The 24787-nt window shown below is 51.0% G+C and overlaps 1 protein-coding gene across 11 annotated transcripts in view; it reads right to left on the bottom strand.

Annotated features, from left to right (window-relative positions):
* TTC13 (tetratricopeptide repeat domain 13) overlaps positions 1 to 24787 on the bottom strand; it is a 66284-nt gene that overhangs the window by 18740 nt on the left and 22757 nt on the right. For 3 of the 11 annotated variants that reach the window (XM_084757430.1, XM_084757433.1, XM_084757436.1), the window contains 7 exons: positions 24577 to 24647; positions 11542 to 11607; positions 9755 to 9847; positions 7261 to 7377; positions 6421 to 6531; positions 1454 to 1536; positions 114 to 255 (listed from right to left, as the gene is read on the bottom strand). In XM_084757430.1, coding sequence (XP_084613556.1) covers positions 114 to 255; positions 1454 to 1536; positions 6421 to 6531; positions 7261 to 7377; positions 9755 to 9847; positions 11542 to 11607; positions 24577 to 24647 — 683 coding nt within the window. The remainder of the gene's footprint in view (positions 1 to 113; positions 256 to 1453; positions 1537 to 6420; positions 6532 to 7260; positions 7378 to 9754; positions 9848 to 11541; positions 11608 to 24576; positions 24648 to 24787) is intronic. The other 8 variants (XM_084757434.1, XM_084757435.1, XM_084757438.1 and 5 more) reach the window with 3 other exon arrangements.

The following is a 24787-nucleotide window of genomic DNA, read 5'->3' as shown; positions in this document are numbered from 1 at the left end:
AGTAAAGAGCACACTGTGCCCAGGTTCCTTGTGTGTGTGCCATGTGCAGGGGTCTGTGGCTTTCAGCAAGGTCCACCAAACTCTCCCAAGAGCAAGCGAGAACCCCAGCTCACCTTGAAGTTCTTCAAGGCCTCCTGCAGGCTGCCATGGTGGTACAGCATCATCCCCCGGAGCTGCAGGGTCTGCACGTGGTTCTGGTTGAGCAGCAGGGCCTTCTGGAAGCTCTCGGTGGCTGCTTCAAAATTTCCCAGCTCTCTAAGGATTGAACGGCGCTGGTGAGCACTGTGCAAGCGGGTCAGCAACACTAGCATTGGAGTGCAGGGCCTGAGGTCTTGAGGGAGGCGTCTCTCACTACCTGAACACCTCACACACAGCTGCACAGTCTTCACACGTAGGAATCTAACACATTAACAGGACTCTAGGAAAAGTTAACTTACTGACTTCCAAAACCAAATGTTTATTCAAAGTCCTGTCCCAGTTCATAACAAGCGCCAGCCTGCGGGACGCTGTGGGTGACAGCACTCCTCCTACTTTGGGGAACAGTGCTTGTCCCATAACCATAAAAAAGTCAGATCCATAGGATTGAAACTGCACCTCACCGGTTACTGGGGTTGCTTCAGTGGATGGAAATAGTCCATACACCAACTTTCTATAAATGAGAAATATTTTTTAAAGACACAATGCTTCCTTACATCTATGTAATCATTTTACACACATTTCCAACCTACTTTCAGTGTATATTCCTAACAGCTCTGTAGTGTGGGAACCTCACTCCCTTAGAGCCCAGACAAACCCAGGGCATCTCTCAGCTAGCGGGCGCCTTCTCAAACAATCCCATCCCACAGCCAGGCTCTGCACATGGGGGTGGAATTCCGCTGTTTCTCTAATAGCTTCTCCCCTGTAACCACAACAGCCCCTCTACAGGTAACAGCCCCAGAGAGCCTACACTGTCACGGCCGCCGGTTCCAGCCTCGGGGTGTCTAGCTCGTGCTCCACTGTTACCCACGCCACTTGCCTTTCTGATCCGTTGCTTTCTAAAACTGAAGTACTCTAATATTTATGGTTGTGAGCCTAGCCCTTAACAGCTGAGCCATCTCTCCAGCCCTCAAGTACTCTAATAACAAGGCAGCACACAGAACCAAGAGGTGAGGCCTAGTCAGAGCTGCCGGCATTGGACTCCTTCCCACGATCCAGACTTCTCCACCGCACAGCCTGGCAAGGGGCAACGGTTTCGATGACCCAGGACCCGGAGTGCCAAGCACAACACAATCTACAGGACTGACCCTCAGAGAGCTGTGTGTGCTGACATGGCCCCTATACGGCGACACACACCAGGGTTCCTGAGACGGAGCTTCCTCACACCCCAGAGGAGATGCCGGCAGGTGTGACAAAGCCTTCAAGGCCCACGGTGGACATTTCTTCTGAGACGCATGTGCCAGCGGGTGTCACTCACCTGTAGGCCTGTCCCAGACTTTTATATGCATCGATAAAGTCAACTTTCTGTCTCAGAGCTTCTTTGAAGGCCTCAATGGCTTCCTGTGGAGAGTATGCAGACAAGAAGGCCGTTTACATTACTCCTCGTGAATTGCTAAAGGGTTACTTATATACTGCGCCTGCTTCTGACAGACATCTTAAATAAGGCTGGGGGAGGGGGAAGAGGCAGGCAGTACGCTAAACTGTTGGGAGACTGTGATTCTAACAGTAAACACATGTATGTCCACAGACAGCCACAGGCTGCCCCTCTCAAAGTGTGACAGAGCTGTTGCCTCATCTCACTCAGCAGAACCTGGAGTGCTAACGACCTCTCCTTCATACGGAATCCTCTCCTCAATGCGTGACAGCCCAGTAAACCAAGGACACTCAACAGCTGGCTCTGAGAGGTTACTCAAGACGACAGCTCAGGGCACTTCAAATAAATCAACAAGACAGAGAAACTGCACGTAGAAAAAGCAAAAAGAGGCTCCTGGGTTGGTGGTCAAGATTCCTTGGATCACAAGGGAACGGTGAAAGAAAACACCTCACGAGGCTGAGGCGCTGGCACAGCTGGTGCAGCACAGCAGCGGGCATGTGCGGCTGAGGCCCGAGTGCTGCAGCACTGAGAGCAGCCCGGAGCACACCTGCACCTGCCCAGATCTAATGTGAGAACTGCTACCAGAGGGCACCCGACCTAAGCATGTGTGCCCACTGCACTTGCACTCTCACATGACATCACTGTTACTGTAATAAAAAAGTATAGACACGACACTTTCCCAAGGACAGGACAAATAAAAAGTAGCCACTGCACCTTGAAGAGAAAGGCTTGACTCTAGACAACACCTGTCTGTCCAGTCAGCTGTTGGCAGAAGAGCACCACGGCTGCCACGTGCCTCGAACATGGGAGGCACTCAGTGGATGTTTGACGGTTTGCACGCTTAAGATAGTTTTGCAAACAGCACAATTGCAAGACTTTAAAGAGCCACCTGTTTCTGCATCCAGGGTCAATAAATGGAGGGACAGCATGGCCAGAGGGGCTGGCTTCAGACTCTCGCAGCAACGGTGTGGACAAACAACTCTGAATGTGGCTACCGAAGTGGCCTGGTCTTCATCATTCACGGCTTTTATGATACTTTTATTCAACAAACACATATTGAGCACCTACTATGTACCAGAGCAGTGAGCGGGGCAGGTATGAGGGCAGTTATCTCTGTCCTCTGAGAACACTCAGTCTACTAGAAATAGCAAACCAATCACGTAACAAGTTATTAGCATAAATGTCACAGGCTAAACAGACACAGGAGTGAGGCTCTGGGGATGGAGAGAAGGAAGTAACAGCTGCTTGGTTTGGGGACTGACAGCAGGTAGGGAGAGAACACAGTGCTACGCTGTGCACAGCTCAGAGCCAGGCATGGTGGGAAATCACAAGAGTGCACACAGGTGCGAGTGCACACAGGTGTGAGTGGAGAGAGACAAGGACAGAACCCAGCTGGCTCCTGCCAAGGTATCCCAGCGCCTTGGGGAAAAGAAGGTAACCATGGCAGAGCTGGGGGTGGGGTGGGGGGATGGGTAGAGTAGAGAAGAGGACCCAGGTTGCGTCAGTGGGCATCTGGGCGAGAGATAATGAAAGCTCAAAGTGAGTGTCCCTGAGGAGAGGACTAAGGGTCGGATTCAGGGACATTTCTGAAGGCAGAGACAGAATCTGGTGTCGGTGAGGTAGGCAAGACAGGGGAGTTTCTAGACTGGCTGGGGAGTCTGAGAGAGGGTGAGTGCAGCACCGAGGAGTACAGGGACAGTCGGGAGAGGGGCTGGGGCGTGTTAAGCCTGCAGTGTCTGTGGACATCACGGGAGATGCCCAGCGAGCACCTGCTGCCCACTCCACTTACAGCAAGCGTGGACGCCATAGTTCTTCCAAGTCTGATTCTCCTCAGTTTTAAGTCTCTGGTGTCAGGGTTCCTGTCTAAGCACTGCTCAGCTCTCTACCTCACTCTGCCAAAGAGGGACACAGCAGAATCAAGATTTGAAGCCATAGGGAACAAGAGGCTAGCTCACATGAGGAGGCCTCAACCGGTGCCACCATTTCCACTCCATTGTCACCATCCTCCGGGTCACAGCTTAGGGTGAAGAGCTTAAAGTGTCCTTATGACATGGACTATATGGCTGGGAAGTCCTTGCTGTCACATCCCGAGGCCTAGACCCAGCACACTGTACCGCTGTGTCGTGTGCCTGGCCAGGTATGGAGGCGCTCATGGGAAATCAGCATATGAGGAAGCTGAGGCAGGAAGTTTACAGGCTGAAGACGGCTTGAGCTGCATGGTCAAGCCCTTTCTTTAACAAATTAAATAAAAAAGTTTTAAAATGTTTAATATCCTTCCAAAATAAAAACATCAGCTATTTAATCAATTTCTAGATTGCTGCTACTGGCCTGAAAAGCCCTGTGGAGTCTGAGGCCGTGTCTATGGATAGCACAGTCCTTCTTTACGGCTGTAATCACACGGACTACAACTCTGGAGGATGCTGGTGGGACAAGAGGGATGAGTGCAACCCTCTAACCCACTTGGACAGACAAACCAACACCAAGAGCCCCCCCCCCCCGCCCCCACTTTTCCTGCTGTCCGACGATGTGTGCTAACTCAGCACGGGGGTGGGGTTGGGGGAGGGGACCGACATGACAGTGGCCTGCGGAGACCCATGCACTAGGGACTTGGACCGCTCAGAATGACGGGGCTGCCCAGGTTCTTGTCATGGGGATCTGGATAAGCGAAGCCAAGCCTCACTCTCCGAGCCTGTTTTAGGAGACTGCCCCTGTGCTGTGCCGCCTTATCTAAGCAGTGCAGCATGAGGAAACACGCGGAATGGGAACTGGGCGGTCTCTCGCTTGGGCCTCTTTTCTCCTTCCTGGCGCTGCCTCTGAGTCCAGCATGGGGCCCTGAACCTTTTGATTTCCAGAGGCTGTGGGAAAAGATAAAGAACGGAAGGGGCTTGCTGACTAGGTGGGCGCAGGCCGGGGGTCCTCCACCCTCACGGGGCCAGGGGAGTCTTTCTTCTGGGCACTCTGGCCTTGCACGTGAGGTGGGAGGGACACACCAGGACCTGGCAGAGTTGTCTTTTGGTGTTCAGTGGGATGGGAGTTTTAAAAACGCATACATAAAACATAGATTAAGTTTTTCCTGATAAAGTAACTGTAGTAATGCTTTTCTCACGGGATGCTACCAAACTGTGGGGGCAGGGGCACTCTGAGAGGAGACAGAGGTGGTGCCTACTCTATGGATATGCAAGAAGCTGAAGAGCTCAGCTAGGTGCACAGCAGGTGGTTAGCAGGGCGCAGAGCAAGAACACAGCCAGATCTGCAGACCACACACAGTGCTCTGTCCCTGTTACTTCTGAGCAGACTATGCAACAAATGACATCCTCAACACTGAGGACTTGCATGTGGCCTTGGCCACACCAACCTGCCATCCCGCACCCACATCTGCAGTCCTCCCTGGGGATGACATGGATGGCTCTGGGATCCTTGCACATACTAACATGCACAGGGTCTCTGGTCCTCAGATAGGCCGGGGCCATGGTTGCATGGGCCCACTCTGCAGCCTCCGAGCTCCTCAGGCTTCTCTGGATGGCCTGTGACAGCTAATACGAGTTGCAGCCGGTGCTGTCACTACATCATGCTATTTAGGCAAGAGTGACTAGAACAAGCCTGTGCTCTTTCCCCTGAGTAGGTCAGGGCTGTGGGCGGCAGCTCTCAGGGTAAGTAGCCAGTGTGTAAGTAGCCAGGGTAAGTAGCCAATGGGCAGCGCATGTGTGCAGGGCAGGGTGCAGGGCAGAGCTATTTGTGCAGTGGGATGGGCCTTCTTCTTGCTGAAGACAGCTCCCATCCTGCACAGTCTTCAACCCTGTGCTCAAGGCTGCCATCTCTGCACAGCACTGCTCTATCCCACAGTGTGCTCTTGAGCAAGGCACCTGGCGGTGTGGCTCTCAGGCAGCCTACCTTTCATCTAGAGCCCTGGGCTATCCTGTACTAGGCTCCAATAGTACTTAAGGCCTTGCGTGGCACTACAGCCTAGGGAGGAGAGGAAGCAACTCTGTGATCCTGCTGTGAAGTCTGCTGCACAGCAGGGTCCCCAGAGTTACAAGGACATGGGATGGAGCACCCAGGAGGAAGCAACACACACACACACACACACATTTCATCAGGCCGAGAGGCTTGAATGTTCGCAGTGGCCTGCTCGTCCCACTGCCCTGTTACCCTCCCTCATCCATGGTCATACCATTAGCTTCAGCAACATTCTCCTCCCACTCACGTGGCCCCAGTAGCTGCATCAAGCCTCCTCAGCCACAGTGGGAATCTACAAAGGCCTCCTAACCAGCCTCCCATCCTTCTCACCTGGGCCACACTGACAGAACCAATTTCTAAATCCCAGACTTGGTACTCACTATGATTTCCCCCCAAAGCCACAATTTACATTTCCTCAAGGCCCATAAGCTTGAGCCAAAGTGCTCGGCTCTGCCCCAGAGGAAGGCCCGCTCTCAGCTGCCCGCCAGCCTTCTTATCTGCCTTCAGCGCCTCCCGCTTGGCCCCTCCCTCTAAGGACCAGGCAGACAGCAGAGCCCCACAGACTACTTTCTCAAGGAAATAGCTAAGGCACCTGACATGTCATTTTGGCACAATCTAAGTCCCTCTTCCCTGCAAGTGAAGTGTGCATGCACATGCATGAGCACACATGCGCACATGCATGAGCACACACACGCATACATGAGCATACACAGGCTCGCACACGCACACGCGCGCGTACACACACAGGCACACACACGAGTACACACACATGTACACATGCACACACACACAGCTAAGAAACCAGTGATATTCTGAGATGCGTCAGATCATCTCCTCTAAGTGCCCCTCCCCCAAGCGAAGCAGGCACAGCAGCGCGGCGCGGGCAGCTTCACCTTCAGAAGTCCTCTGTGAAAGAAAGTTAGGCCTTTGTACAGCATGGCTGTGGGCTGGTTCTTGTTCAGCTCCAAGGACTGCTGAAAGTCCTCATGGGCTGTCGCGTAGTCCTAAGGGAGGAGGAGGAAAGATAAGATTGTGTTTGTTAGAAATTGGAACGTTCCGGCTGTGGACGGGCAGAGAGAAAAACCCCAACGGGTCCTGTGCCCTTCTCGGCCTTGACAGAAGCGCCATGGCGAAGCAGTCCACTGACCTGCTAACTGCTAATTGGTGTACACAGAGGCTGACTTTTAGGCCTTTTGTCTCAACCACAGAAAAGGATCCTTTCAAATACCAACGCAACCATCTTTTCTCACACTGGACACTTGTGAAATGACCAGGCTGTGGTGCAGCCTCACTGTGTGTTAAGCTGAAGCTCTGGGCTACACATGCACCGTGGAAGTCCTGCAAGCTCACAGACACCTGTGGTCTAGGAGTCACTGTGACAGAAACAATCTCGCTGGCTTCACATCACCTAAAAAGAAAGGTCTGGAAGCCTTACAGGTTCAGACTAGAGCGCTCGGCCTGAGAACCAGCTGAACTCAAGATGTACCTCCAACTAGGAGCTAGGACACAAACTGCAGCCTTCTCATGCCAGTCTAGAATTTGCTACTGCTGACAGCCCAGACATGGAGACACAACCAGCCTTACTATCCTCACTTGTGTTTAAATTCTGCCATAGACAATGCTCTCACAGCTACTTTGTGGCACTAACATTAAACTGAGACCAATCTAGCAAAGAGCAGCTTCTGAGGTGATGGCAGAAGTGAGGTGCGGAGCGATCGCTATGGGGCAGTCACCTCAGACATGAAGTGCAGGGTCCCCCGGTGCCGGTACAGCCGTGCCGAGGGCTGAAGCTGGATGGCTTTAGTGAGATCATTTACGGCTTCAGTAATTCGTCCCAGAGGGGACAGAATCTAGAAATCCAAAACATGCAATCAGGAAAAACCCCATGACCGGCCCTACACTGTCAGTGTCTTACTTTCTCAATTCCACAGAAGCGTGCACCACTCACACAGCTGCCTGCAGCAGGCTGTGAGCCACAGCCTCATGCGCACACAGGCAGATACAAAGGAGTCCACTGGTGCCTGTTTAGCAAGGGGAGACGGGATGTGGCTCAAGCAGCTGCCTTGCTCTGGACTCCAACCTAGACACCCCAGATTCTCGAAATCTTATGCTACGCTCACTTTTAAAGTAAAAGATTGGCACATTTGGCCACTGGGACAGACAGACAGACAGACAAGTCCCTGTGGAGCGAGAACTGAAGGATACTTCCCAAGATCCCAGGTGCCCTGCCAGGCCCTAGCTCATCAGCCACACTCAGCATCACAAGGAAATTGCCCCTTTTGGTCCAGGCAGCATGGCAGCACGCAGAAGGAAGTCAGCACGACAGAGGCAAGCCCAGCGGGTCGCTGTGTTCCTGATCCTCAGCAATTATGGTTCTGGCAGCTTTCTACCCAGGATGCTCTGGGAAGGCCAGGCTCATCACATGTCCCTAACTGGTCATGGGCCCTGCAGGGGTTCACCACAGCCTGGGGGAGCACTCGGGAGGGCACACCCAAACATCAGCATGCCTTCCAAAGTGGAAAGAGACAGACATATGGTCCAGAACTGACCACAGCGTGGGGTGGGGCTACCACTTGGGAGAAAATTACCCTTCTCTGTTATTATATTAACCCCTAGGTAAACTGTCACATCTTGGCATAACTGCCATACCCATAGTAATGGGTTAAAACAGTTTCATCAAACGCAGATTATTTCAGGAAGCAAAAGAGCAAAGTGTCCTGCAAGTCAGTTCTGAGGCAGGCAAAGGCAGGCTGCAATTTAGCATGAAACTCATGACGCAGCGACTGCTGACTGTGTCATGAATATTGCTATGTAATTTTTAGACAATGGAAAATTATTGTCCTAGTCATCAATCTCACTTTAGATAAACAACTAGCTTTTTCCTGGATGTACAAAAATTTAAAACCTCCAAGTCTTAACTGAAATTCTGGTTTATCAGAATCACTTCAGGTAGTCCCAAAGTCCTGAGGGAGACACCAGCAGGCCCACCCAGACCTGGTGGGACATAGTGGCCAGCCCTGGGAGACACCAGCAAGGCCACCCAGACCTGAGGGGACACAGGGCGACAGAGAACCCACCACTATGCAAGGGTCTCTTTCTGTGAGGACAGCACCATGGCCACCCATGACAAGCCAAAAAAGGATAGGAGAGGAACTGAGAAAGATTAGATTAAAACCAAGTCCCCAGAGTGCGACATAAAAACACTACAGCTCAAGGACAAGACCTAGATGCAGCCTTGGAGTGACTGAGTACTTGGGGTTCCCAGACTTGCTACTTTCCCTTCTCAGGAGATGAGAAAGTCACCCCATATCAAACAACTGACTGCATTCACACAACTCCACTAGCACGAGTGACCCCCAACAGCCCAGCTCCACTGCAAGAACACAAGGGTTTAAAACAATGAAGGGAAGCCTCACCCCACGCGGCCCGGCATGCTCCCCAGCTTCCGTGTAGGCCACCACTGCTGTCCACTTGGCAGATGCCACAGGGACCACAGGGACCCTCCCCCGTGCTCTGTCTCCACCTTGAGATGTGCAGCAAACCTACCTGCTCTGGGCTCTGTGGAGGCAGGTCCACCTCCTAAGAGCTGGACATGAGCATGTAGGTGCACACACTCAGGCATGGTCACACTTTCACACGGATGCACACACTCAGGCAAGGTCACGCTTTCATGTGGGTACATACACTCAGGCACGGTCACACTTTCACATGGGTGCACACTCAGGCACGGCCATGCTTTCACATGGGTGCACACACTCAGGCATGGTCACGCTTTCACATGGGTGCACACACTCAGGCATGGTCACACTTTCACATGGGTGCACACACTCAGGCATGGTCACGCTTTCACTCGTTTATTCGCTCCTTCTCCCTCCTCCCTTCCACCCCAGTGGGACAACTGCTTCCAAGAGCTACATATCTCCCAGCCGTTAACCGCTTTCGTTAAACTGTGTCACTTATGTCTGCAATATGGTGATGCGATCTCTTTAATGAGTATCCACTGAGGAAGAAGGCGACACTGTAACCACATCTTCACACCAAATGTCACTCTCCTATGGTACTCACTCCATAGCGCCCGGGGACTGCCACCATACTCACGGGCCTCAGGAGCTAGGTTGGCACGTGATTAAGCACAAAGGAGCAGTAGAAGTTACAGCGGTGAAATCAGGGGAAACAGCCTGGGTTTCAGCTAATTCGTAACGGAGGGAAGAAGAAAACCACACTCACTTCAGCTCGCTGCTCAAACACCTCTGGACGGTCAGGCTCCAAGGCAATTACCCGGCTCAGTTCAAACAAAGCAAGCTCAGCATTCTTAAGGTCCTTGAAAAGGCATTAGTTAGTGTGAGACACACGGCCGCTCAGAACAGTGGCCGTAGTCACCCGAGAAGCCGCTGCTCAGAGGTCAGCGCAAACGTCCAGTGGTGCCAGGTCAGCTGCTCAGCTCACTCAAGCCTCCCCACCCTTCAGGAAGTGGCACCCTGAACCTGGATAATCACCACAAGTTCACAGACGGCAGGAATTATCTAAACATAACCCGTCTAGTCCCCAGGGTGGGCACGTGGGTGCCAGCCTGACGGATGACACCCACCAGTTTTCTGTCAGAGAAGGACAGAAAAATATCAAATGTTGATGAAGGCCATGAGCCCAGAACCTCTCTGACAGATTAGCTAAATTCTTTGAGCATGTATAAGCTGATTTTATACTTGAAAATGCACATTTAAGTTTCCACTAAAGGCACAAACAAGTTACATGTTGAGCTGCAAATTTTAGATAGAAGGCCACATGGCAGCCTGCGCCTGGCCCTGCTGACTATGTCTGGAATGATTTTGTATCCTCAATACCATGGTTACCAAGGCCGAGTTCATCTGGGTCCCCTGTGTCTGTCTCAGAAGAATACAATAATAACGGTCCTAGCTATTGTCTCCAACCCAGTAGCAGCTCAGTAGAATTTTTAAACTTTAAAATTTAAAATTATTTAATGAAATGTTAAAGGCATGATGGTTTTTGTTTTGTTTTGTTTTTGTTGTTTTTGTTTTGGTTTTGGGTTGTTGTTGAAGTTTTGGTTTGGTTTTTCATGACAGGGTCTTTCTGGGTAGCCTTGGCTGTCCTGGACTCGCTTCCTCTGCCTCCCGAGTGCTGGGATTGAAGGCGTGGCATGATGTTTCTAATGTAAAAGTTACAGATCGATCGCTGAGGTCCAGTTCACACGATGCCTTTAGTTGAGAACCACAGAAAGGTTTGTGCACAACACTGTAAACGTGCTGATCTTACGGGCACCCTGTGACTCATTGCACAGTCTTGGGAAAGCACTTTTACAGCGCAGTGGCCTTTTAATGAACAGGGCTTGCTATAGCCTCCACCACCTTCCAACGGGGAAAAGAGGAATAACTTGAGGATGGTTACAAAGTCTTCCCTATCTGCAAAAAGCATAAGATGTTGCAAATAAAAATTAATGTCACAGCCGGGCAGTGGTGGTGTGCGCCTTTAATCCCAGCACTCGGGAGGCAAGGGAAGGAGGATCTCTGTGAGTCTGAGGCCAGCGTGGTCTCCAGAGTGAGTTCCAGAACGGCCAGGGTTAGGCAGAGAAACTCTGTCTCGAAAAACAACAATAAAATAATAATAAGTGCTACATGTTAAAGCAAAGCAAAACAAAACAACCGCGTTCTTTCATATAACGTGTCACACTGCGAAAGGTTCTCAGGCTGTATGTCCCCCTGTGACAACCAATCGTACTCTTGGCATTCTCGGAGTTGTCCTGGGAATGCAGTTAGAGCCTCGGCTTTTCCTGTGGCCAGCTCTTCCCTGACTTGGGGGACAGGGAGCCTGGTGGGCAGCCTTAACCATGGCACTGGGGTGATCGTCCACCCTTCTTTCTCATCTGTGTTCTGCCAGAGCTGGGTGAGTGAGAAGCAGGGTGGAAACGGCTTGGGTGCACCGCGCCACATGGGCACGTGGCACCGCATGGGCACGTGGCACCGCATGGCACATGGCACGCGTCACTAGTCCATACTCACATGTAGTCCCTTCTTTCCATAGGCTATCCCTCGGCCATAAATTGCACTAACCAGATCAGGCTCCTCCTAGTCAGACCAAAACAGAAACACATCAAAAACTAGAAACAAACAAAGCAAAACAAGAGTCAGTTTCTGCTTAAAGCTAATTAAGACCTCAAGAGACAGCTCTGTAGCTTTACACTAGCATGACCCTGGGTGCCTCTGCAGTCCCAGATCGGAGGAATCCTGTAACATGCAGCTCGCTGAGGAGACATCCTGAGGACTGCCATGCACTGAGGCATGACCACACAGCACTGGAGGGAAAGGACCTGGCACTGCCAAGCACGACCATTTCCTTCATGGCATATCTTACTGCAAACACTGCCTGCTCAACTTCTTTGTGACTGGTACAGCAGCAACCACATCTCACAGAGGACCTGGGAGCTCAGGAACTGGGAAGGTGTGAGCAGGTGGTTTTGTAGTGCCATCCATGCTGCCTTCAACAAACCCAGAGCCCCCCAGCCACAGGAAGGGCAGCAAAGCACTCCAGAATGCACTGACACGCGTGAGAACGAGGCATCTGACTCTGTGGCCTGCTCTCCCATTCTTCCACTACTTGTAAGTCACCTGCCAGGGCTAAGGGCGAACCCTTGCAGTCCCTCCACAGAGGCCCTGCCGCCATGCTAGGGGCGTGGCCTCCCTTCTGCCTATCTATGCGGAACATCTGCCTCACTAACCTCACTTCTGGATGCTCTGCTACAAGGTCCAGGTGTACCTGGAAGAGCTGCACAGAATCGCCCCGTGCCAGGCCTGTCAGGGGAAATGCTGCTCAGCTTTGGACCTGAGGCCTGTGTCTCCCCACACTCGTGACAAAGAGCACCTCGACATCCAGCCGGTAAACACAGACACATGAAGGAGAGGACACTCTTCCCTCAGTTCTTAGAGGCTGCTTAAGCAGAATAAGGACCCGAGACTCAGGGGCCCGAACACCAAAAAGTCTCAGAGACTCAACCCAACAGCTCTGTCCTGCTGGCTGCAGGAGGCGAAAGAGTCAGGCCTGTCATACAAGTCTAGGAAGGATAAGGCAAGAGGATCTGAGTTTGAGGCCAACCAGAGCTTTACATAAGATACAATCCCCCCCCCCAAAAAAACAATGACAACAAATGAAAAGTCTAAAGAGAGCGGCAAAAAGAACAAGCTAACTTTGTTAATCTTCCACGGCAGAACCTTACCTAGGTCACTCCGGCTCCCTGTAATCTTGAGCCTGTTGTCTAAAGCCCTGTGTGCCTGCATGCAGGCTGTGTGTGTATAATCCCCGTGTGTCTGCATGCAGGCTGTGTGTGTATAATCCCCGTGTGTCTGCATGCAGGCTGTGTGTGTGTGTAATCCCCGAGTGTCTGCATGCAGGCTGTGTGTGTATAAGCCCCGTGTGTCTGCATGCAGGCTGTGTGTGTATAAGCCCCGTGTGTCTGCATGCAGGCTGTGTGTATATAATCCCCATGTGACTGCATGCAGGCTGTGTGTGTATAATCCCCGTGTGTCTGCATGCAGGCTGTGTGTGTATAATCCCCGTGTGTCTGCATGCAGGCTGTGTGTGTGTGTAATCCCCGAGTGTCTGCATGCAGGCTGTGTGTGTATAAGCCCCGTGTGTCTGCATGCAGGCTGTGTGTGTATAAGCCCCGTGTGTCTGCATGCAGGCTGTGTGTGTGTGTAATCCCCGTGTGTCTGCATGCAGGCTGTGTGTATATAATCCCCATGTGACTGCATGCAGGCTGTGTGTGTGTAATCCCCATGTGTCTGCATGCAGGCTGTTTGTGTATCTGCTGAGAAGAGGAAGGGCCAAGTCATAGGGTCATGGAGGGATGCAGGTCCCAGTGATATCTTAGAGTAATAGCTAGAGCTAGCAGGTGTCTAGAGACATTGTACACACAGGGGAACCTCCAGAAAAGCAAGGACTCTTGTGGCAGCAGTGAACTCCACACATGACCCCATGTCCTGAGAGCATGTGTTCCTGGTGATCATTCAAAACAAACCAGTGTCTATTCCCTCACAGACAGAAAACACAGTGTAAGCAACACAATCTATAGAAACCACGAAGAGCCATGTCTTTCCTAGGCTTATGAAAGACTGTGAAGGGCACCAAGGCTTGTCCCTCCACACTACGGCAAGAAGCAGAGGAGCTGGGAGGGGACAGAGATGGTGGAGGAGGAGGAGACAGACCACCACATCCCCAGAGGACTAGAAGGAAAACTGCCTGCCTGCTTCCGCAGAGATTCCCACCCAGAGGCAACACTGAGAGGCCAGAACAGAAGTTGGGCCTTGAGGGGTCTGGGACATGTTCACAGGGCTCTCTCTCACAGAAACCCTGGTATCCTTACATCTGGACTCAAACCTGAGACGTCTCAGGGCAGCAGGCCTAGGCTCAGATTTGCTGAGACTCAAATACACCGAACAAGAAGCTCTTCTGCAATGAACAAACAGTTCACCGTAGATAACCACAAAGTGAAATCAGAAACAGGTACAAATAAACAGTTGCCCTACAGATGTGACTGGCCTCATGGAGCTGGCTCTCAGAGTGCCATCTCATGCCCCTGAAAGACACACGTGAGTGCACATGCCCCTGAAAGACACACGTGAGTGCACATACCCCTGAACGACACACGTGAGTGCACATACCCCTATAGCTCTTGATGTCAGCAAACCCAAACAATATTCTACCTCACACTGCCACCCAGAGTACACATGGGCCCACACAGTGTTTAACACATGTATGCACAGACAGACACATGCATACTGCACATGGGGATCAGGGAAGAATCAGTGCGTCAGATTCATCCATGCTGTCCACACATCACCAGCCTCCTCTTCCACGCTCAGAAAACCAAAGCTACTTCCCAGTCATTTCCCAGCAGCTAGCCTGGCTCAGGGTGACAGCGTCTGCTCCCAGTCCGCCTAGGACACACCTCAGCCTTGTCCCCAAGAAGCCTCTTCCATGCCAAGACCTTCCCTGACTCTCTCCAGGGCCTTGTAGTGAAGAGTGATCTCTTTCCCCGCCCCACCCCCACCCCCACTGCGTGCTCTGTGGGCATCAGGCACTCAGCTACTAGGAGCCTGCTGGTGGTGAGTCGGGTTTCCAGCCAGGAGACAAGGCGGAGCCACAGCACGCCTGCTGTGTGCCAGGAAGAGCCAGTGAAACCAGCACCAAAGGGGAAGGATGCTTGCGGTCCTGAAACAGAGCCAGGAGCAGGGCTACACCTCACTGAGTAGTGAGTGCAGAAGGAATCCCTGAGGAGGAGGGGGCTGCTGGTGAGCTGAGGACAGTGGAGAGGGGAGGGCGTCAGGAAGAGCCCAGATCTCCACGCAGACAGAGGGCAGGCTGAGGGGCAGGACCATAGCTTTGGTTCAAGGCTTGTCCATGGAGGTAGGGGGGAACAGGTAGGGGATCACACTCTCTGGAATAGCGGTAAGACACTAGCCAGAAAACAGCCCCATGGGTCCCTGGCTAGAACAGCACACACAAGCAGAGAGGTCTGGATCTCTGCTGGAGCCAAGCAGGTTGATGGCGTGAGGAGAGAGCAGGTGTGTGGTGTGTGAACTCAGGAACTAAACCGGAAGAACATGCAGAGCTGAGGGAGGGGGAGAGGGGGTAGGGGGAGGAAGCTCAGGGGAGGGAGCAAGAGAGAGATGTGGAATTCTGAGTAAGATGGCCTTTTGGAAGTCCAAGTGGAAGTCAGGCATGGTGGGGCACTTGGGAGGTGGAGGTCAAGGCCAGTCTCAGCTACACAAGTTCAAGGGCAGCCTGGAACACTAGAGACCCTGTTGCAAAACACCAAACTCACCAACCACCTAGACAAGGAAGGAAGGAAATCCAAGCAGTGCCAGACACAGCACTTGGGAGACCTAGGCAGGAGGACCCCTCCAAGCTGGATAGTGCTTCACAGGGGGGCGGGGGTGAGGGGTGGGAAGGCAGAGAAAAGTCAAAAATGTAAAGAGACAGAATAAAATGGAAAGGGGAAGAAAATGAGGGGAGTTCGGAGGGTCTGGGGCTGTAGCAAGGACCAGGGTCCATCCTTGGCGCTTTCCCCATCTCTTCAAAAAAAACTCAGAACAGCCTCAAGTCACACTTTAAGGTCAAGTCAAGCGGCAGCATCACAGGACCTACTAATATTAAATCATAAGGCTAGCACATCTTACTGGGCATTAGCCAGGGGTGGGGTGGGATGGGGGTGGGGGTGAGAAGCACCCCAGTCTCGCTTTGGGTCTGGCTTTTATCCCCACCGACAAAGACCATGCCCCTGGACGAGGTAGTTCCCAGCTGACAACCACCACTCGCCCTCTCAGGAGGCAGCTCTCAGCTGTGGACAAACTGGAGCAGCCCCATATTCCACACCTGGGATTGAAACAAAAACCTGTTTAACTATCATAAACCAAAACTTCCACGACAGGGCATGGTGCTCCAGCCTGCAATCCTAGCACTGAGGAGGCTGAGGCAAGAGGCTTGCAAGGCCAACCTGGACTACACAGCAAGAATCTGCCTAAAATTAAAAATTAAAAAAAATCAAGCAAACAAGCGAAGGGGCTCCAAGGACAGAGCCTCAGTATCCCATCATCATTTTCCACTTGTATATCTGTTGCCCACGGAAGTCCTGTCTCCTCATCATGCACAGAACCTAGTACAGAGCGAGTCTTACCACAGGTCACTTAGCAACAAACATGGGCCATGCATTGGACCAACAGAGAAACCTCAGAGGGGGTGAAAGACATCAGGCTGAGGTTCTCTCTAAGCCTGTGCTAGCCAGTGTGGAGTGGGGTTAATGGGGCCAGCTGCGGGGCGACCTGAAATAGACAGGGCTTTGTCATGGGCACCGTCAGCTACCACAGCAGGGACATTTTTATAGCAATACAATACTTTAAACCTTAAAAAAAAACCTGCTGCTCAAAAGCTGGTCAATTACAGTATTCAAGTGCTAATTAAAACAAGAGAAAAAATAAAGAAGAGGAGTCAGAAGAAGAGGAGGAGGAAGAGAAGGACGAGGAGGAGAAGGAGGAAGAAGAGGAGTCAGAAGAGGAGGAGGAGGAGGGAGAAGCTGAAGCACAAGCACACTGACAACTCCTCGCCTGCAGCAGGCCCCTGGGATGTTAGCTGTGCCCGTGCAGCCCTCTTCCTCACCTTCCCACACGGCACGCATCCCTGTGAGCAGCTGTGCAGCACTCGGGGCCTCCTGCCACTGAGCCTGCCTTTTAGAAAACACTTTGTAACAACACAGAAGGACATATGATGACTGTACTATTGTATTTGGAGTCTAGTGTTACTACTCCTAAATTTAAGTACAAATAGTATTAGTTTTAAAAATAGGAATAACTTTGTATTCTTACATTATCTACCTTTAGCTTTACATGTTAACAAGACAAAGATTTCATTTAAGTAATGTAGTAGTGGCTTTTCTTAAAACAAAAAAAAGAAAAACACATCTCTAAAAACAAGTTGAGATCAGAGAGCATCAAGGTTTGAAACTACTGAGCAAATATGAGCAGTGTAATCCTGTTTTTTAATGTGCTCTTCAGCACTTTAAGTGGGCTCGGTGGAAACTAAATGCAATCCCTATCTTCCTTAGTTTATGCAGCTACAGCGGCAGGGGATACCCGCAAGACGATGCAGTCTACACAACCCCTACCTTCCTTAGTCTATGCAGGGAACACCTGCTCAGACGATGCAGTCTACACAACCCTATCTTCCTTAGTCTATGCAGGGGACACTTGCTCAGACGGTGCAGTCTACACAACCCTATCTTCCTTAGTCTATGCAGGGGACACCTGTTCAGACGGTGCAGTCTACACAACCCTATCTTCCTTAGTCTATGCAGGGGACACCTGCTCAGATGGTGCAGTCTACGTGCCCCTCTCATGCTATAGCTGACAGTGTGGTGACTTTCTGTACACATGAGGGGCTGCACATGGCCCAGAAGGCAAGGGCACTGGCTCTGACTGTTCCTGCAGAGGCCCTTGCTTTGGTTCCTAGCACCTACACGAGGTGGTTCACAGCTATCTAGCACCCGCTTCTGGCCTCCCAGGGCACCAGCCACACACGGGTGCAGGAATACACAAGCAAGCCCTCACACACACACACACATATAATTCAATAAAATAATCTTCTTAAAAGTAGAGGTGATTCTTTTTCCTACCACGAGGCTTCTAGACGCAAACGAGAAAGTCAGTGTGTTCAGAGTGCACCGGGAGAATCAGCATATGAGCAACACAACACAGAGCCCACATATAATATGCTACCAACAGCACAGGGTATCTTCAGTTCTATGGAAAAGCAAAGTTGAGCTAGGAATTCGGGTCTGGCACAGTCAGATCAGATCCACACAGAGGCTTAAATGGTGCCACAGACTCTCCATAAACTGTCCAAGTTCCTTCCCTCCCAACCCTCCAGTGCCAATGATGCACAGGAACTGGGCAAAGGCTCAGCATTCAAGCACATGGAAGTGAGGCTGGAATACCAGTGTGGAGTCAGGCTAAGATCAGCATTCCAGCCCATGCTGCTGGCCCGTGTAATTTCAGTCCTATGGAGGCAGAGGCAGGAGGAATGCTACAAGTTCAAAGCCAGTGCAGGCTACCAAGTGAGACGCTGCCTCAAAATGAAAGAACAGAGGCATAAACTAGCCATGTGCAGTGCAGACTGACACTTACTAGCCTGCTTATGAGGTTGGCTGGATAAGGTGGCCCACACCTGTGATCCCAGGACTCAGGAAGTAAAGGCCAGATGGAGAGTCTGAGGTTACTCTGGGCCACATAGTGAGACCTCTTCTAAAAAATAAAAAGAAGAAGAGGAGAAGGAGGGGGAGGAAGGAAGGAAGGAAGGAAGGAAGGAAAGACAACAGGTAACTGTGCTCCATTAGAGCCACAAGACACAAAGAGATGCTTTTCCTTGTCAACAATGGGAAATGAAGATGAGGATCATGGGAGCACCTCAGGCAGGTGACGGGGAGACGTGGAGCTTCACATCTTGCTGGTTTGAATAGGACTGGCCCCACAGACTCCTGCCTGTGAATGCTTGGCCATAGCGAGCAGCACTGTTAAGAGGTATGCCTTTGTTGGAGGAGGTGTGCCATTGTGGGATGTGTCACCGTAGGGGTGTGTGTCCCCGTGGGGGTATATCACCGTGGAGGTGTATCACTGGAGGTGTGTCATGGTGGAGGTGTGTCCCCGTGGGGGTGTGTCATGGTGGAGGTGTGTCACGGTGGGATTGTGTCACTGTGGGGGTGTGTCACTGTGGGGGCGTGTCACTGTGGGGTGTGTCACTGTGGGGGTGTGTCACTGTGGGGGTGTGTCACTGTGGGGGTGTGTCACGGTGGAGGTATGTCACTGTGGGGGTGTGTCACTGTGGAGGTATGTCACTGTGGGGGTGTGTCACTGTGGAGGTATGTCACTGTGGGGGTGTGTCACTGTGGAGGTATGTCACTGTGGGGGTGTGTCACTGTGGGGGTGTGTCACTGTGGGGTGTCTCACTGTGGGGGTGTGTCACTGTGGAGGTATGTCACTGTGGGGGTGTGTCACTGTGGGGGCGTGTCACTGTGGGGTGTGTCACTGTGGGGGTGTGTCACTGTGGGGGTGTGTCACTGTGGAGGTATGTCACTGTGGGGGTGTGTCACTGTGGAGGTATGTCACTGTGGGGGTGTGTCACTGTGGAGGTATGTCACTGTGGGGGTGTGTCACTGTGGGGGTGTGTCACTGTGGGGTGTGTCACTGTGGGGGTGTGTCACTGTGGAGGTATGTCACTGTGGGGGTGTGTCACTGTGGGGGTGTGTCACTGTGGGGGTGTGTCACTGTGGGGGTGTGTCACTGTGGGGTGTGTCACTGTGGGGTGTGTCACTGTGGGGGGGTGTCACTGTGGGGGGGTGTCACTGTGGAGGTGTGCTTTGCGATCTCAGATGCTCAAGCCAGGCCTAGTGTGGCACTCACTTCTGCTGCCTGTGAGGGAAGCTGTAGAGCTCCCAGCTACTCTCCAGCACCATGTCTGCCTGCATGCCACCATGTTTCTCACCATGCAAGGATGGACTAAACCTCTGGACTGTAAGCCAGCCCCAGTTAAATGTTTTCCTTCATAGGCATTGCTGTGGTCATGGTGTCTCTGTAAGCAATAGAAACTCTAAGACAACAGCCAAAAACTCTGGAACTCAACCTTCACACACAAGTGATCTCACCTATACAGCAACTTTTCAACATCCAAACCCCTGTGGTCACCCCTGCCACTTCCTATAAGTGGAGTCAGGTGTTGCTGCACTGTGCTGCAGTCCACAACAGCCTAATAGGTCTGCTGAGTGTTAATGAACTCAAGAAAAGCCCACACCTGTGTGGGGATTGCTATCAAGAGTGTGATTTACGTAGGATGGTCACTGGCTTTAAAACAACTGCAGCACATCTGGAGGGGGCCTATGTGTAATGGGCAGAAGTGGTCAGCACCAGCAGAGCATGGACAGGCCCCTCGGAGACGCTTGGCTAGTTACAGCTTAGAGAAGGCAAAGAAGCTGAGCAACAGCAGGTGTGTGCACTGGGTAAAGGCTGGCCTTGTCTGTTCTGCACTGGGTAAAGGCTGGCCTTGTCTGTTCTGCACTGGGTAAAGACTGGCTTTGTCTCTTCTGCACTGGGTAAAGGCTGGCCTTGTCTGTTCTGCACTGGGTAAAGGCTGGCCTTGTCTGTTCTGCACTGGGTAAAGGCTGGCCTTGTCTGTTCTGCACTGGGTAAAGGCTGGCCTTGTCTGTTCTGCACTGGGTAAAGGCTGGCCTTGTCTGTTCTACACTGGGTAAAGGCTGGCCTTGTCTGTTCTGCACTGGGTAAAGGCTGGCCTTGTCTGTTCTGCACTGGGTAAAGGCTGGCCTTGTCTGTTCTGCACTGGGTAAAGGCTGGCCTTGTCTGTTCTGCACTGTGTAAAGGCTGGCCTTGTCTCTTCTGCACTGTGTAAAGGCTGGCCTTGTCTGTTCTGCACTGGGTAAAGGCTGGCCTTGTCTCTTCTGCACTGGGTAAAGGCTGGCCTTGTCTGTTCTACACTGGGTAAAGGCTGGTCTTGTCTCTTCGGCACTGGGTAAAGGCTGGCCTTGTCTCTTCGGCACTGGGTAAAGGCTGGCCTTGTCTGTTCTGCATGGGTAAAGGCTGGCCTTGTCTCTTCGGCACTGGGTAAAGGCTGGCCTTGTCTGTTCTGCATGGGTAAAGGCTGGTCTTGTCTCTTCGGCACTGGGTAAAGGCTGGCCTTGTCTGTTCTGCACTGGGTAAAGGCTGGCCTTGTCTCTTCTGCACTGGGTAAAGACTGGCCTTGTCTGTTCAGATGCTGCCTTCTGCACAAGCGGAGCTCATCACCTGTCTCAGTGTTTTGTAAACACTGTTCTCCATCACCTTCTAATTGGGTGAATAAAGAGCTGACTGGCCTATAGCAAAGTCAAGAGAGGAAGGCAGGACCATAGGCAGAGACAGGGACTCTGGGAAAGAATCAGGCATGAGGTAGCTGCCAGGTGGACATGGAGGAAGATAGAAGAGCCGGGACCAGAGACTAACATGGACAGGTAACGGGCCACATGGCGGAACATAGAATAAAAAAAGGTGATAATTTAAGTTAGGAGCTGCTAGTTGGGGAGCATGCCTAAGCTAAAACCGGAAGCTATTATAAATAAATAGAAGTCTCCATGTCATTATTGAGGGCTGGGACAGACATAGAAAGTCCATCCATATGATTCAGGTGTTTGAAAAAGACAAGGTTCTGAATTCTGGATGGGAAAAGAGATCATGGGATAAAAATCAGTTCCTCTACACCAAGAAACTGACAAAAATTAAATTTGTCAAAATAAAGAAAGCAAGAGACTGGTTTATGCAAAATTCCACCCAGCTAAGAAAGTTCTGGATAGGTGGGGTTGGCATCTGCTGAGTCCAGAGTCCCAGTGCATGTTACCACGGCGTCAGAAGAACCGACAGGGAACTAACACGAGCCTGATACAGGAAAGCTCTAACAGAAAAGAAGACTGCGGTTTTCACTAAAACTTCTGGGAAAATGGTAGCATTTGTTACTGAATCTTTGAATTTTCAACTTAGTATAACCAACCATATGCTATGCAGAAAAGGGACAAAAAGCCGGGCATGGTGGCGCACACCTTTAATCCCAGCACTCGGAGGCAGAGGCAGGCAGGACTGCTGTGAGTTCGAGGACTGCTTGGTCTGCAAAGCAAGTCCAGGACAGTCCAGGCTACACAGAGAAACCTTGCCTCAAAACCAACAAACCAACCAACCAAACAAAAATAAAACAAGCAAAGCAAAACAAAACCAAAACCAAAAAAAGAAAAAAGAACGAAAGAAAAGGGACAAAAGCCACAGGCTTAGCTGGACCCTGCACTCTGCCTCCTTCCATATGAGCAAATTCCACACGTCCAGTGTGTGGAGGAGGTTGAAAGCAGCAGGGAGCTCAGCAGGAGACTGCACCAGGCAGCTAGACTCTCCAGCCGAGACAAAACGCAGGACACAGGACCTCCTGGTACTTGCTGCCAGACCTGAGCTGACTGCAGTCCCCACTGGCTAAGTCTCAGCCTAATGGGAACACTGTACAGCTACTACAGTGTGTCCCCGGTTGAGGCTCAGTCTAAGGAACATAGCAGGCCCCCCCCCCCCTCAGGGAAACATTGTGTCACTACTACATTGTCTCACTGGCTACATAGCAGTCTATGTATGCTGGCTCACTTGGTCTAATGGAAACATTGTATCCCTACTAAGGTATCTCACTGGCTACATTGCAGTCTAATGGAAACATTGTATCCCTACTATGTCTCTCACTGGCTACATCTCAGTCTAATGGAAACATTATATCCCTACTGTGGTAGCTCACTGGCTACATCCAGTCTAATAGAAACATTGTATCCCTACTATGGCATCTCACTGGCTACACCTCAGTCTAATAGAAACATTGTATCCCTACTATGGCATCTCACTGGCTACACCTCAGTCTAATGGAAACATTGTACCCCTACTATGGCATCTCACTGGCTACACCTCAGTCTAATGGAAACATTGTACCCCTACTATGGCATCTCACTGGCTACATCTCAGTCTAATGGAAACATTGTATCCCTACTATAGCGTCTCACTGGCTACTTCAGACCAATGGGAACAGTGTTCTTGTAGAGAGAAATTCTAATGGATAAAACACTGGAGTGCTCTACAGACCCACAGACTGGTTATAGCACTCATTTAAAACTAATACAAACTCTGTAGTACATGTATTCAGATCATAAAACACAAACAGTAATAGGTTTAGGATTTAGATGACTTAAGGGTGGTAGAGAGGAGTTTTTATTTTTTATTTTAATTTATGTGCATTGGTGTGAGGATGTCAGATCTTGGAGTTACAGACAGTTGTGAGCTGCCATGTGGGTGCAGGGAAATGAACCTGGGTCCTTTGGAAGAACAGGCAGTGCTCTTAAGCACTGAGCCATCTCTCCAGACCCAAGAGGACTTTTTTATTTAATGTTTTAGTACTATCATCAACCACAATAATATTTTTTAAAGTCTGAGCAAAATAATTGTATATCTGCAGGCAGCTGGTACCATAACAAATTGATTTTTGCTCATATAAATGCCTTAAGTTGCTGGTGTGATGGTGTACGCCTTTAATCCCAGCACTCAGGAGGCAGAGGCAGGTGGCTCTGTGAGTTCCAGGACTACCTAATCTACAGCGTGAACTCTAGAACAGTCAGCACTGTTACACAGAGAAACCTTGTCTCCAAAAACCAAGTTAAAAAAATAAATGCCTTTAGTCTATGACCAGACCACGCTGATGGAGTCTCATCTCAGCTGCTAAGCAGATCAGGCCTGGTTAGTACTTGAAGGGGGAAAAATGCCTCAGGTATTCCTCCCTTCTCCACAGGCCTTGTGTCCACTGTCAAAGTCTTGCTTAGCATTTGTAATACCACAACACTAAACAGAACTGCAATTTGAAAACTTATTTAACCTCCATCTTTGCAATTCAAATTCCACTGACAAACAGAAACCTGCGTGACCACCCACACACAGCATTGTTGACTTAAGGACCTCAAAAGCAATTACCAGAAATGTCTTACCAACTTTCTGAGAATACAACCTTATCAACATAATCCACTTGTCGTTTGTTTTTTTAAACACAAGCAGAACTAAAGTTTTAAGATTAAGCAACAGTGACAAATTTACAAAGATGACATCTGAGTAGTGAAAACTCAAAATGCCTACTGAGCACTCTGTCCCAGGTATTGACGACAGGACTCGCACATGCCAGGAGGCCGAATGACTGGTGCCAACAGGAGTGGGCGTGGACGTGGGGTGTCTACCTGTGCACTGCAGGCCTTTCTCCTGTAGAGGACTGGCCAGACCCCTCAACAACTCACAAACTCCTCCAAAGCGCCCAAGGGAGCGACGTGAGTGAGAGGGCAGCAGCGTGGCCGCGGGCCTCCTGCACAGCACGCACAGGTGCACTTACACAATTCTCCCATCCTTTCTCCGTGCATGTGTGTACAGGCTGTGCATCTGTAACCAAGGCTGGCCTCGGACTCACAACCCTCCTCTCTTAGCCTCCCAAGTGCTGGGATTACAGGTGTGCGCCAACCACACAGGCTCTTTTTTCTTAACTAGACTTTAACCATTTGTTAGCCTGCCATCAAGCAGTCTTGTGGTCCCCTGCTAAAGTGACAGGCAGATCCATAAGCAGGAACCAAGTCACACTCAAAGGCCTGTGTCTCGAGAAGGGTCTATGTCTCACGGAAGGTCCGTGTCTCACAGAGGCTCTGTGGCAGAAGACTCGACCTTGCAGCAAGAGGCCACCTCCGCCTCATGATGGTGCCGACAGTATGGGCAGCTAATCAAGCAACACTGGTCTCCTGGAGAATGAAGTGACCCTTTAGGGCCTGGCAGCAGGAAGTAACGGGTCAAGGCTCCCTTCTTCACTCGCTGCCACCCTACACCAGGCTTCACTGCAGCCTTGGGATGTGTGGGTTCACCTTGCGTCACACTGAATACTCACAATCATATGACCAAGGAGAATATTACCTGGAGCATTGTTGAAAAGTGCCTTATTGCTTCATCATAGAGCCCACTGCCGACCAACACGTAAGCAACAGCTGTGAGACAAAACAGAAAGATAAAGTATTAGAGAAGAAAGGTAGGCAGTCTACAGTCAGTAAGTCCACTCTGCCTTGTCTCAAAAGCACACAGCTCTCTGAAAGGGGTGCAGCTAAAGGACCTGGAGGCAAGCAGACAA

Source organism: Acomys minous, assembly GCF_964271855.1.
Source record: "Acomys minous genome assembly, chromosome: 14".
Lineage (NCBI taxonomy): Eukaryota > Metazoa > Chordata > Mammalia > Rodentia > Muridae > Acomys > Acomys minous.
Note: the sequence above shows the minus strand (reverse complement) of the source record. Positions and strands in the feature narration are given on the sequence as shown.